This window comes from Pinus tabuliformis, chromosome 2_2 (assembly GCF_031772625.1).
Source record: "Pinus tabuliformis cultivar Carrire ecotype Pingquan chromosome 2_2, CPIR1, whole genome shotgun sequence".
Taxonomy (NCBI): Eukaryota; Viridiplantae; Streptophyta; class Pinopsida; order Pinales; family Pinaceae; genus Pinus; species Pinus tabuliformis.
Genome location: NC_142300.1, coordinates 664,529,065 through 664,543,420, shown reverse-complemented (window position 1 = coordinate 664,543,420; position 14,356 = coordinate 664,529,065). Strand labels below are relative to the sequence as shown.

General features: G+C 40.7%; 1 protein-coding gene across 1 annotated transcript; it reads right to left on the bottom strand.

Annotated features, from left to right (window-relative positions):
• Window positions 1-8,970: 8,970 nt before the first annotated feature.
• On the bottom strand, window positions 8,971-14,183 carry LOC149194367 (uncharacterized). Its single transcript, XM_089407654.1, has 5 exons — window positions 12,712-14,183; window positions 12,440-12,561; window positions 10,536-11,689; window positions 9,681-10,451; window positions 8,971-9,090 (listed from the first exon to the last, which is right to left on the bottom strand). Exons 1-5 carry the CDS (start codon window positions 14,181-14,183, stop codon window positions 8,971-8,973), a joined length of 3,639 nt encoding a protein of 1,212 aa, XP_089263780.1.
• Window positions 14,184-14,356: the final 173 nt, after the last annotated feature.

Below are 14,356 nucleotides of genomic sequence, written 5' to 3'. Positions count from 1 at the left end.
TAAATGCATCTAGTACAAGCAATCAAATAGGACTAGAATTCAACATCTACATTGAAATAAATGCATCTAGTTCAAGCAATCAAATATATTTAAAAATCAACATCTACACTAAAATCAATGCATCTAGTGCAAGCAATCAAATAGGATTAGAAATCACCATCTACACTAAAATCAATATGTCTAATGCAAGAAATATTCTTCCCTCTCTCCTCCTTATATCTATATCTCCATCCATATATCCTTATTTTTCTCTCTATCTCAACCACCTAAAGACACACACACTCTATCTCTCCATATCTATCTATCACTCCCTCCCCCCTCACTCTATCTATGTCTCTATTCTTCCTTCTCTTCACCTTCCATCCATATCTCTATCTCCCTTTGTCTCTTCTTTGCCTCTCTAAGTCACCCACAAAACATACACCCTTTCTCTATATCTATCTTTCCCTCCCTCTTCCTTTCCCTCCCTCTCTCCTCACCTTCTCTCGCTCTTTCCCTACCTTCTATCTCTCTTCCCTCCCGCTCTCCTCTCTCCCTCTATTTTCATATCCCTCATCACTCCACCTATATCTCTCCACATTTCTCTCTCTATGTGTTTCTTCTTAGCTCCCTCTCTCTCCACCTCAAACTCCACATCTCTCGCCATAACTCTCTCCTTCTCTCTTTAATGTCCTCTCTCTCTTCCTTCCTTTGTCTCCCTGTCTCTCCCATCTCCCTCGACTCTCTCTCCCCCTCCCTCTCTCTCTATATTTGTCTGACTGTGTCTATCTCTCCAACTTTGTCACTATTTCCCTCCTTATCTCCTTCTCTCTCCTTATCTCCTTCTCTCTCCTTCTCTCCCCCCTTCTCTCCATCTCTCCTACATCTCTCTATCTCACCCCTAAAAATACACACATTCTCTCCATCTCTCCCTTGGCACTCTCTCTTGCTCTCTCTCTTCAATTTTTTATCTTTATGTCTTTCTTCTTCCCTCCCTCTCTCCCCTTTCAAATCTATCTCTTTGTCCCTCCATATTTCATCCTTTTTGTCCCTCCCTCTATCCTCCTCTCTTTCAAGTCTTCCCTCTCATCCTTCCTCTCTCTCTCTTTGTATCATACCTCCCTCTATCTCCCTCATCACACACTCTCTCTCAAACCATGTCACTATCTTCCTTTCTCTCTCCGTCTCTCTCTCCCCCTCTCTCCCCTTTGTCTTTGTGTCTCCCTCTCTCTCTTACCCTTCTCTCACTCTTCTCCTTCTCCCTTTCTTCATTCCTTCTCTCCTATCTCCTTCAATGAAAGCAATCAAATAAGATTAGAAATCACCATCTACACTAAAATCAATGCATCTAGTGCAATAAATATTATTTCGTCTCTCCCCCCTCCATCTATATCTATATCTCCCTCCATCTCTCCTTCTTTTTCTCTCTATCTCACCTGCCCCCAAACACACATGCTCTCTCTATCATACCTATCTATCTCTCCCTCCTTCCCTCTCTTTATCTCTCTCTTATTCCCCTTCTTCAGTTTACATCTATATCTCTATATCCCTCTATCCCTCCTTTGTCTCTCTATATCACCCAAAAAACATATAAATTATTTCTCCATAGATATCTATCTCTCCCTCCCTCTTCACCTGCCCCTCTCTCTTCATCTGCCCCTCTCTCTCTCTTCCCCTTATCTCCCTACCTCTGTCATTCTATCTCTCTTCCCTCCTCTCCTCTCTCCCACTCTCTCCATATCCCTTATCATTTACTCTCTCCCTCTACACCTTCCTCTCTCTTTGTGTTTATTTGTATCTCCCTCTCTCTCCCCCTCTAATTCCATCTCTCTTTCTCTCCCTCCCTCCCTTCTCCTCTCTCTCTGTCTCTCTCTCTCTCTCTCTCTCTTCTCTCTCTCTCTCTCTCTCTCTCTCTTTGTCACTCTCTCTCCTTCTTCTCTCTCTCTCTCCCTCTATCTCTCCTTATTTGTCTCTCTATATGATCCCCAAACATACACATTCTCTTTCCATCTCTCCTTTCTCACTCCCTCTCTCTCTCCACTTTTGTCTCTCTATGTATTTCTTCTTCCCTCCCTTTCTCCCATCACAACTCCATCTCTCTATCCCTTCCTCTCTCCTCCTCTCTCTCTCATCATTTCTCTCTAGCCCTTTCCCTCCTACTTGTCCCCTTCTCCCTTTATCTCACTCTATCTCTCCACCTCTATCACTCTATGTTTTTGTTATTCCCTCCCAAATATATATAGAGTTAATATATATCATGACATATTAATATATATTATAATATAACAAATTTAATATTTTATTAATCCAAAGTTATTAAATTTAATAATATCAATATTAGATTTAATGATGTTTTTTACATGGAATGACGAACAAATTTAAAACAAAACTACATCAAATTAATATTTTCAAATATTACAACGTTGATGTGGAAATATTTGTCTTTAAATATTTGAATATATCCATGGGATATAGTTTTTCCTTTTAAAGATTAGTTTTACAAATATTTACCCCGATGCGGGTGAGTTAACTGTGCATTAATGCAGGGACGTTGGAATGTCGACACTCGGCCCAGCCAGCTGGTGGCTAGCGCTTCGTCCCAGGCCAAGCCTTGGTACATGAATTCTCATCTTAAGTGAACGCGGGCCAGCTTGCAGAATTACATTAATGCTCGCTCTTGCCGAGTATTCCAGACAGATCAATCCATTATGGAGCCCATTAACACCTCCGCTTGCCCTCCATTTCTCAGTGTTTGCTCGCTCCAGGCAGAAATCCCTTGCAACAGAACTGTGGTAGGAAAACGTTGTTGCCTGCTCTGCTATCTTGCCTTTGGCAATGGTTTCCATTATTCCCATTCCCAATTCTACGCTTTAAACCTTGCCCAGACTCCCTCTGCTCATTCTCAGATTTCTGCCCAAGCCCTCAATTCTCTAGAGCTTCACATTTGGCATAGCGTGATGGTTCGAAATCGCATGATGGTTCGACATCGCATGTGGAGTTGCAGAGGAGGAGACCATGGGGGTAGCGCTCGCTCTCAGGTTGAACACAATGAGGCTTCACCTCCGCCTCCTACCTCTCTGCCTCCTTCTCACACCAACTCGCTCCCTCCCAGTTTGCCTAGTTGTCACCTCCCTCACTCTGCTTTCCACTCGAACCATTTCAGGTTTCAAAGCAACATGAATTGGCCACTCATCTCAGCTAATATCACCATTATCCTTTCCGAAGAAGAAAACCAGCTTAATACTACTGCACATCTCTCTACGGACCAAACTCAGAATGTTCATAGAATGGAATTTAGTTTGGGCCCTAAGCAGCCTCCACTGGATGAAGTCAGAGTCGCCTGGCGTGTCGACCAAAAGATTGATGAGGGCTCTGAAGGCTACACCCGACACCCAGATGGCAGGACATAGGGTGCCAATATTTCGTCATATTTCATCGGTAGTTCAAGTGGCACTCTTCCAAAAGTCAAGCTGAACTACCATAAAATCATGTCAACCCAACCAAGAGTCACACTTATTCAGTCTCTTTCATCCACTATAAATATAATTTCTACCTCCCTCACTTACAACAATTCAAATCACTAAATACTTTCTATTTTTGTCCACATGTGTGAAGGAGAGAGAAAAAACCAGCCAAGTTTAAAATAAAGTTTTACTTGGATACTGTTTGGAGTTTTTATAGGCAGTTTGGTTAAATTTTTGAGGTATTTGCATAGGCTACCTGCTTGGAGACGCTCTTTGCACTGGAATGGAGTTGTACGGCGTGAGTCACAATCCCAATCGATATGTGGATCAAGTGATCTACGTGAATTATTACTGGTGGGCTTACGTTGAAGTCTCAACAATCCCAATCGATATGTGGATCAAGTGATCTGCGTGGATTATTACGGGTGGGCTTACCTTGAATTAATTCTCAAGATTAATTTTCAATGTTTCAATAATGTGTTTTCTACACTCCACAACACCTGCAAGTTTAGGAAATTGTTTACTATGTAATCACCCTTAGTGCCTATTAAATATTTTCTCTATCATGTAATTAATGTCAAATTTGTATGTTAAGATAAATATGGATGTAAAATTCATTTTGTATGTTGGGAAAGTTAGGTCTGAGGCAGTGAGGGGAAAATTGTGGAGGAAATATTGGTGGGTGCGTGAAAACCATTTTTACTGAGTTTTACAAAAGTTTACTTTGCAACCCCAGTAAGTAAATTGTTGTGTTTTTTTCACTTGGAGGAGAAACCTCCAAATTATCGCTCTAATGTAATTTCCTTATGTTTTGACATATAATGTAAAGTGTGCTAGTTGGGTTATGGTATTAATCCTTCACAAGCATATTTTATGTTTTAATTAAATCCCTATGTCTATTTTTGAGCTAGTTGACTTTGCCCCAACCTGTGTAGAATTATCATAAGACTTACCTTACTGCCAGCTCCTTTTCCCTATTAAACTTTTTCTAACAATAAACTGTGATCATTGGTATTCTTATGCCATAAGAACAACTATGAGTTAGAAAACATCATGTGTTATATTAGAAGAGATAATACCATGACTTAGAAAACATCACAAGTTAAGAATACGGGGAGAAAAGAGATGTTGTATGGCTTTTTTGGAAATTTTGATTAATACAATACAATAGTAAATATGAGAAGATATTCAAATAATTAATATATTAATATGGTATTCATAAATTAAAACACACATGTGAAACAATGTATTGGATCTGATTACTTCATAACGCTTGTTGGTATTTCAAGCTTTTCAAGTAAGTGTGAGAGATGATATTCTTAAAATAAAACACACATGGAAACATTGAATGAGAAATGTTTTTCAAATAATTCTTATCAGTTGGTGGAGATTTGTCAAAATAATCAATTTGTTACTAGTAGGTACCAATATGCTTCACTGGCTTTCCCCAACTATGCAGCGTTAAGAAACTTCATGGTTGGAGTTTAGAGATTCTTCACTGCTGAAATGTTGAGACTTGTAACATCGTCTTCTTCTGAATCAGTGCATATTGGTTATTGTTATTTCCAAAGCCAAAATCAATGTGGAATCCAACATAAATATAAAATTTTCTAGACCATATTCAACAAATACCCCATAATTTGTCGTGAAAATGTTGTGTCCTCTCATCATATGCAAATATCTTATTTTGAGAGACGAGTACCTCCTTTCTGATTTCGGAACAATTTCATGCATTCTTGCTACTCTTTGCAAGTCATTGTCATGTCATAATGCTACTAATATTGATGTTCTGGGAATCACGAGCTCTCTTAATAAACGGAAATGATGATATCCTATGATTTTGTAATGTGAGATTCACAGGAAAAGGTTTGGAAAAATATTTTGTTGTCTTCAATTTTCATTAAAATCTTTCCTTTCCAAGTTCATTTGCTCGGACGGTTGATGTTTGGGATGTTAATGTTTGTAATTTGTAAGGAGAGATTTAGTGAGACTTGAAGACCACAGAATACTTTTCCGGACCTTTTCCCATGGATCTCAAATTACAAAATTACAGGATATCATCATTTATGTTTGTAAGAGAGCTCGTGATTCCCACAACATCAATATTAACAGTTTTGTGAAAGGAGAATGTCTCATAAAGCTCAGCAAGAATATTTCAAATTGTTTCGAGATCAGAAAGGAGGTAGTCTGGTCTCAAAATAAAGGATTTTCATATGATGAGAGGAGGCACAACATTTTCACGGTAAATAATCAGTGTGTTCGTTGAGTATGATTTAATAGATTCTACATTGATAATGGATTCCACACTGATTTTGGTTTTGAAAATAACAATAACCAATATGCTCTGATTCAAAAGAAGACGATGTTACAAGTATCTCAACATTTCAGCAGTGAAGAATCTCAAAACTCGAACTATGAATTTTATTAAAGCTCCTGAGTTGGGAAGGCCAGTGAATGATATTCGTACCTGCTATTAATAAATTGATTATTTTTCACAATCTCCATCAGCTGATAAGAATTATTTGAAAAACGTTTTCATTCAATGTCATGATGTGTGTTTTATTTTAAGAATATCATCTCTCAGAATTTACTTGAAAAGCTTGAAATACCTGCAAGTGATCAGATCCAATACATTGTTTCACATGTGTGTTAATTTATGAATACCATCTTAATAGATTAATTATTTGAATATCTTCTCGTATTTACTATTGTATTGTATTAATCAAGAATTTTCAGAAAAATTTAGTCACACAAGTCTCAACTTCACATTATTAAAAATAAAGACATTGTATTTAGGCCATACACCATCTTTTTCTCCCGATGTGATGTTTTCTAATGCATGGTGTTACCTTATCTAATAAAACCCATGATGTTTTCTAACTCATAGTTGTTCTTATGGTATAAAATTCCGAGAATACCAATGATCACAGACTTAGGAGATAACAGGCCGCTGTGACATTAGAATTCAAGCGATTCTTGCTAGCAGAGCCATCAACTTCCAAGACAAAGATGTAAGTTTGATTCAACTGAATGCAGGCAACGCAACACAAGCCAATTGAATATCTAGGAGGATCAATCAATTTTCCACTTACGTAGTGCAATCAATTTCCCACTTACGTAGAACCCTAACAAACTAATACTTCAGATATGATTCTGTAAAGAAAATGTAAAAACATTTCAGTTTCCATTATAACATTAATCATGTCATTATAGAAATACCTCATAATATTGATATGTCATTCCAGAAAAATACCTCATATAAATTTGCATCAGGAAAAAATAATTATTATTGTTGGTGTTTAATTCCAAGGAAAAAACTCTTAGTCATTATGCATTGAATTTCCCTTGCGCTCTCAGTTATGATCATACCCTCCATAGTGTGGACAGTTTAACCTTTTCAGGAGCTACAGTTGCTTCGCTCCACTCGCTCCCAGCTGGCTTGAGATCTCGTATGAGAGAAATATTTCATATGAGAATAACTCAACCAAGTTATTCTCCATACTTCGGCTCATAAAACATTTAGATTATTTTTGGGGTTTGCATTAATATAAAAAACTTGTATTCTCCATACTTCGCTCATAAAACATTTATATTATTTCTAGGGTTTGGATTAATATAAAAACCTTTTACGGATAGTTCTAGTTGACTGATTGAAAGAAAGCCGATAACAAGAGAGCTACCTTAAACTTAGAGAATGCTCCGCTGGTGGATATGCCACTGATGTGGCTGGCTCTTCACTGGGTATTGGATATGCTCAAGGTATTGATCAATATATGAAATACCCTGTTTAGATGTTGTTGGAAACATGCTACAGTCAAGGCATCTCGTTCTTCCTGAGAAAGCGAGAGAGACTAATCCCTTATTTTAAGAAGTAAAAATACAGAAAAAAGATTGTAGTGTAAAAATCAAATGAATATTATTCAATAGTTTCTACAATATTTGCATAACAATTAGAATAAAAAGAACATAAACATGACACAGTAGGGGAATAAGCATAAGATCAACCTTAGTCATAGTTTCATATGATATAGGCCCACCTGACAGAAGGGATCTCTCCGTCTTTCCCTAATATTTTCTCTCCCAACTTAAAAGAACATAAACATGACACATTAGGGGAATAAGCATAAGATCAACTTTAGTCATAGTTTCATATGATATAGGCCCACTTGACAGAACGGATCTCTCCGTCTTTCCCTAATATTTTCAAGCATACTTTTTTTACCCTTATATAGTGATGGCCCAGCCCTTCTTCCACCTGTCGACTCTGTATTCACCGTACGAGTGTAAATGCGAATTAACTTGGGATTGTACAGCTTCGGGATAATTCGGTTGGTTTACCTGTGGTACAAGTTATCAACGCCCATCTGCCGGTTCAGGTCTTGACCTACTCCCGCCTTTTGTCACTAACCCTAGTCCACTTACTTTGTCATTTTCACTATGCAAAATTCTCAGTTCTGCTCTGCGAGTTTTCTTGGCGCCTCTGCTCCTCGCTCCGTCGCAGATTCTTCTGATGCCTCCGACCTTTCTGCTCCTTTATTCGTTGGTATGTTTGTGAGAGTGTCCAGTTGTTACTACTCCTCTCTGTAAATCGATTAACTGACTATTTCTCTGGTTATTTTCTGCTGCAACAAAGTTTGTTTTCTCTCTGTCAATTGACCTCGGTTATTATGGTAGGTTCTCTCGGTTCCAGCTCCAGCAAGTCGCTCCGCCTCAATCCAGGTTTCAAGGTAAGTTAGGGTTCTATGTTAAACCCTGCTTCTCCACATCTTTCAGATCCTAACAGATCCGCTCCTCTGCTCTTCAGGTTATGATGTTGGTCGCTTGCAATGCCTCTCTTCAAACCCAGGTAAAAAACAAAGTCCAATGCGGTTGCCTGTTCATCTACAGATATTTCTTATCGTTTCCCTTGTCTCAACGCTGACCCATGTCGATATGTTTATGCAGGTTACTTGGGCGGTTGGCCATCGTGGCTCGTGCTCCCTGTGCGTTTTGGATGTAGCCCCAAAACCCTTCCAACTTGGTGTAACGGGTAGGATCTTATCCAGCTCGGGCCTGCTTGTTAAATTTGTAAACAGTCTGAGGGTTTGTGCATTAAATGAGCTCGGCTCTGTTGCTAGTTTTGTAAACTATCTGTAGATTTCTGTATTTAATGAACTCGGCTCCGTTTGCTGAATGTGCAAGCACTCTGTGGGGTTTTCTGTATCTGTAAACGAACTTTATTATTTGTTTCCTTTTTCCTGAGGACCGTTATATATATGGTGACTGTCGTTTTTGACCAGTAATCGACCCGGTCCGTCTTGTTGCTGTGATTCCGTGGGTTTGTTTAGTCGCTGTTCTTGTTTTCTTACAATGACTTCAATGATAAAGGAACAGTACTTACTGAGCGTTCTTATGGTGCGTTTCGTTTGTGCATAAGGGTTTCATTAAATAAACCTTTTGTATACTGTGTATCTAGCATTTATAAATCTAATGGAAAACAGTTAAGTTTGATATGCTTGTACCTGGTTTAATGTGATATCGATTGTCGTTAGTTTGTTCTTCTTTGCGTGGGATGGCTCCCCGTAGCAGCGCCTTCTCTTTTGCTGTCTGCTAATTCCAGTATGTGCTCAATATTTTGTTTCTCATCCGCATGCTTGCTGTACAAGACCTATAATGGTTGCTGAAGCAAATAATATTAAGCAAATAATTTACAGTATGCCTGTTATAGCTATGTCTGTTATAGCCCTCTTACAGTAAAGTGTTATTGTAGGAAACAGTAGCAATATATTTATGTGACAGTGGTTTTTTTTTTTAAACAATACAATTTTGCTTTCTCTTAGAGGAAAATGTATCTGTCTGTTTCTTATTTCCGAAGAGAGTTTCTTTTCATTGTCCTTTTCCTTCTGTTTTACATCTGGGTAGCGTAACTGCTCCCACTTTCGGTTAAACTGCTTACCAGAATTCATCCTAACTAAGTAACAGTTTCTTATACTAAAGACTAATTTACGGTTAACTAATTTCCAAACTTAAAAACAAGATACAGTTTCAATTACCATGGTCTCTAAATGACCTTCTGGGAAAAATCAAACAACTAGTAAAGAAAATTTAAAACAAATGACAACTTCTGTTAACCTGGTTCCCTCCATAAGACAGTCAACCACCTTCTGTCTCCTCGGAGCTGGATGCTCCTGCATCAGGCTCCCGGGGTGGCAAAAAGTCATGGCTCCGTTCCATGAGGTCGTCGACAGAATAGCCTGCCTTCTGTATCTGCGTCGCATTCAGCCACGAACTGTCCTCTATCGGACGGTTCTTCCACTTGACCAAATACCGCAGATATTCCTTCCTGCGTGTGCGCTTAGCTACCTGTGTGTCCAGAATTCCTTCGATCTCAAGGGGTGGTGCCATTGGCATCTGTCTCATCCACGAATGTTCCTCACAACCGGTGTCCCGCGGTGGCTCTGCTGCTGCATTGTCTCCCGAATCTGCGACATAGGGAAACAGATCTGCCACATTAAAAATGGGAGAAATGCCAATCCCGGGTGGCAACTGTAACTCGTAGGCGTTCGCAGAAAATTTCCGAATGATTTTACAGGGACCAATCTTCTTGAACTTTAGTTTGTTGTACCCCCGTTTTGGAAAACGCTCCTTACGTAAATACGCAAGGACTTCGTCCCCAACGTTGAACTGAACTTCCCGGCGCTTGGTATCTGCCCGTTGCTTATATTTGTGACTGCTGTCCTGTAACTTCAGCTTAACCTGCTCATGAAGATTACTCATTGCTTGAGCGAAATCTTCACCATCCGCACTTCGTTTCTCAAGCTTTCCCAAATCTCGTAACTCATGCACGCCTCGTGGATGCATGCCGTACAAAATCTGGAACGGACTGTAACCAGTGCTGCGGTTAGGTGAGTCGTTGTATGCGAATTCTGCCTGAGCTAGTACACGGTCCCATGTCCGGGAATTCTCACCTGTTAAGCTCCGAAGTAAGTTCCCCAAACTCCGGTTCACAACCTCCGTTTGGCCGTCGGTCTGCGGGTGATAAGCGGAACTGAACTGTAGCTGAGTGTTCAACTTTTTCCACAGGGTTCGCCAAAAATGACCGGTGAATTTCACATCCCTGTCGGAGATGATGGACCTTGGAAGTCCATGTAGTCGAACAATCTCATTGAAAAACAGATGTGCTACATAAGTAGCATCGCTGGTCTTCCTGCAAGGTACAAAGTGTGCCATTTTTGAAAATCGATCTACCACAACCATTACTGAATCGAAACCCCGCTGTGTTTTAGGCAAACCCAAAACAAAATCTAAACTGACGGAGTCCCATGGTCGGTTCGGAATGGGCAATGGTAAATACAAACCTGTATTCTGACTGTGGCCCTTTGCCAGTTGGCAAATCTTGCACCTACTCACATACCTTTGTACATCCCGCTGTAATTTTGGCCAGAAATAAAAATGTCGTACCTGTGCTACCGTCTTATCTACACCGAAGTGTCCAGCCAAACCCCCGCTATGTTTCTCCTGAATTATGTTTTCTCGCATAGAGCAGTGGGGAATACACAACTGCCCGCCTTTAAATAGCAATCCCTCCTGTAAATTATAATCCAACCACAGACTGTTGTTCCTTAACAGAGGGTTTTGACAAGCCTCATAGGCTTCTTTAAAATCAGCATCTGTTTGATACAGCTCTTTCAGGTGTTCAAAGCCTAGAACCTGCATCGTACCTTCCTGCAAGAGTAGTATCCTTCTACTCAGCGCATCTGCCACCTTGTTTGCTTGCCCACTGATATGTTTCAGTACAAACGTAAAATTCTGTAAATATTCCACCCATGCTGCATGCTTGTGGTTCAATTTATGTTGCTGCATAATGTACTGTAACGCAGAGTTATCTGTAAACAGAACAAACTCATTACCCAACAGATAGTGCCTCCAATGTTTTAACGCCTGAACAATTGCATAGAATTCCTTGTCATAGGTTGAGTATTTCTGTCTACTCTCGTTCAGCTTTTCACTGAAATATGCAACTGGCCTATCCTCCTGACTTAATACTGCCCCAATGACTGTATTACTGGCATCACAACGAACCTGAAAAGGTTTGTTAAAGTCAGGCAGCCTCAATATCGGCCTTTCAGTAATCTTCCTCTTCAAAATCTGGAAACCTCTTTCCGCTGCCTCAGTCCATTGAAATGGCTGATTTGTCTTCTTGATCGTATCCAGCATAGGTGCGCAAATCTCACTGAAATTCCTGATGAATTTCTTGTAGAAGCTCGCTAATCCATGAAAACTGCGGACTTCAAATAAACTTCCCGGTGAAGGCCAGCTAACTATAGCTGCCACCTTTTTTGGGTCCATTTTCAGCTCATTTTCTGCAATTACAAAGCCCAGATATATTAACTCCCGCTGAAAAAAAGTACACTTTTTCAGATTGATCAGCAGTTTATTCTGCTGCAACTTCCTCAACACATTGCGTACATGCCTGAAATGTTCTTCTTTAGTTTTACTAAAAATCAAGATGTCGTCCAAGTAAACTATCACAGATTTTCCAATAAACTCCTTCAGCACTTCATTCATCAAACGCATGAACGTACTGGGAGCATTGCTCAACCCAAATGGCATCACCAGCCACTCATATAAGCCTTCGTTCGTCTTGAAAGCTGTCTTCCACTCATCTCCTTCTCGAATTCGAATCTGGTGATATCCACTTTTTAAGTCAATTTTCGAGAAATAAGCTGCCACGCTCAGACAATCCATCATATCGTCCATTCTTGGTAAAGGAAACCTGTACCTAACCATAATTTTGTTTATGGCTCTGGAATCTGTGCACATTCGCCATTCGCCTCCCTTCTTTGGAGCCAGCACGGTTGGTACTGCACAGGGGCTCATGCTCTCTCGAATCAACCCTTTGTCTAATAACTCCTGGACCTGCTTCCTGATTTCCTCATGGTCCTTAGGACTCATTCGATAAGTTGCTTTGTTTGGCAGACTTGCCCCTGGTATAAAGTCAATGCAGTGACTAATACCTCTCCTGGGTGGGAGTTCATCCGGAAGGTCATCCACCACGATGTCCCCAAATTCCTGCAGCAGTTTCTGGATTTCCTCGGGCAAATCTGAAATCTGTGTATTCAATATCACCGCTTTTGGTCTTCGTATGACAGCAAAATTTACTTCACTGTCCTCCATCTGTTTTATAAATTCTTTTCCACCCATCAGCAATGCTTTCACTCCACTGGCTTCTGCTGTATTTTCCTCTTTGATGGGTACAAGCGTGTGCTTGATCCCATCTTTGACAAACCTGTAACAATTGGTTTTTCCATCATGGACTGCGCTCCTGTCAAACTGCCAGGGTCGTCCTAGCAAAATATGACAGACATCCATCGGCATAACATCGCAGATGATTTTGTCTTTGTACTTGCCTATCTGAAACTCCACCTCACACTGTTCATCCACCAACAGTTGGTGTCCCTTCTGCAGCCATGACACCTTATATGGAGTGGGATGTTTCAGCTTTTTCAGACCAAGTTTTTCCACTATCTCTACTGCTACCAAGTTGTCGGTACTTCCACTATCGATGATCAGCTTGCAGCACTTGCCCTGTGACTTGCAAACAGTCCAGAATAGATCTTTTCGCTGATCAGGTTCTGCAATTTCTTTTGCTGGTTTTAACAGCACCTTATTCAATACCAAAGCTTCGCCTGTCTCTGGGGCATTTTCCACTTCTTGAGGTGCTGCTTCAGCATCCTCTGAATGAGCAACATAAGCTCCTCTTCCACCTACAGGTTCACCCTCAGGACAGTCATATGATTTGTGTCCCAACTTATGGCAACGATAGCACTGGACAGTTCCCCTGCCCCGACCACTTCCTCGCCCTTGCTGAGCTGGTCGTCCTCCTCTAGTGCTATTGTCCCTCTCTGCTGTGCCAGCAGACTTAGAGCTGCTGCCTTCTTCGTTGGAACCTGCACTTCTACCTCTACCAAAAACCTTACTTTTTCCCCTGCCAGTTCCACCTCCTCTCCTGGCGTTTTGCTTCCGGTTAATTTTCTCCTCTGCCTTCAGTGCAAACTGGTAGGCTTCATCCAATGTTCGGGGTGAAAGGATACCGATTTCATCCAGTATTTCCCCCCTCAAACCATTCACAAATCTGGCTGTTTTTTCTGGGGTATCTTCCACATACCCTGCCCGCAAATTCAACTTATAGAACTCCTCTGTAAACTCCTTAACAATCATTCCTCTTTGTTTCAAATTCTGTACCTGTCTGTACAACATAATCTGATAATCTTTTGGTAGAAATTTTTCCTTCAGTTTGGCCTCCATTCGGGCCCACTTCCTTATAGGCTGTTTGTGTTGCCTCTTTCTTTCTGCCTGAACGCTGTCCCACCACAAGGACGCATGTCCTTTCAGCTTTGTGGCGGCGAACTTCACCTGCTTGTCCTCACTGGTTTCCTCAAACTCGAAATATTTGTTCACTTCGCTTATCCAATCCAATAACACGTCTGCAGACAGACTTCCTTCATAAGTGGATAGCTCATGCTTCAGCTTATGACTAGACATCAATACTGACTTTAATAACCGGAGTTCTGGTGTCACCCCTTCAACCTCATCTTCTGGTTCTGCCACATCCTCATCACTATCATCCGCTGGGTTCCTTCTTCCCCCAGCTTCTACCACTGCCAATCTTTCTCGCAAAACGCAGATCTCCTCACGGAGTCCCTCTTCTGCTACTCTCCGAATAGCTCTTCCTCTTCCTCTTCCTCTACCACCCTCCATTCTTCCTATTTGTCAACCTGCTCTGATACCACTTTTGATGGCCCAACCCTTCTTCCACCTGTCGACTCTGTATTCACCGTACGAGTGTAAATGCGAATTAACTTGGGATTGTACAACTTCGGGATAATTCGGTTGGTTTACCTGTGGTACAAGTTATCAACGCCCATCTGCCG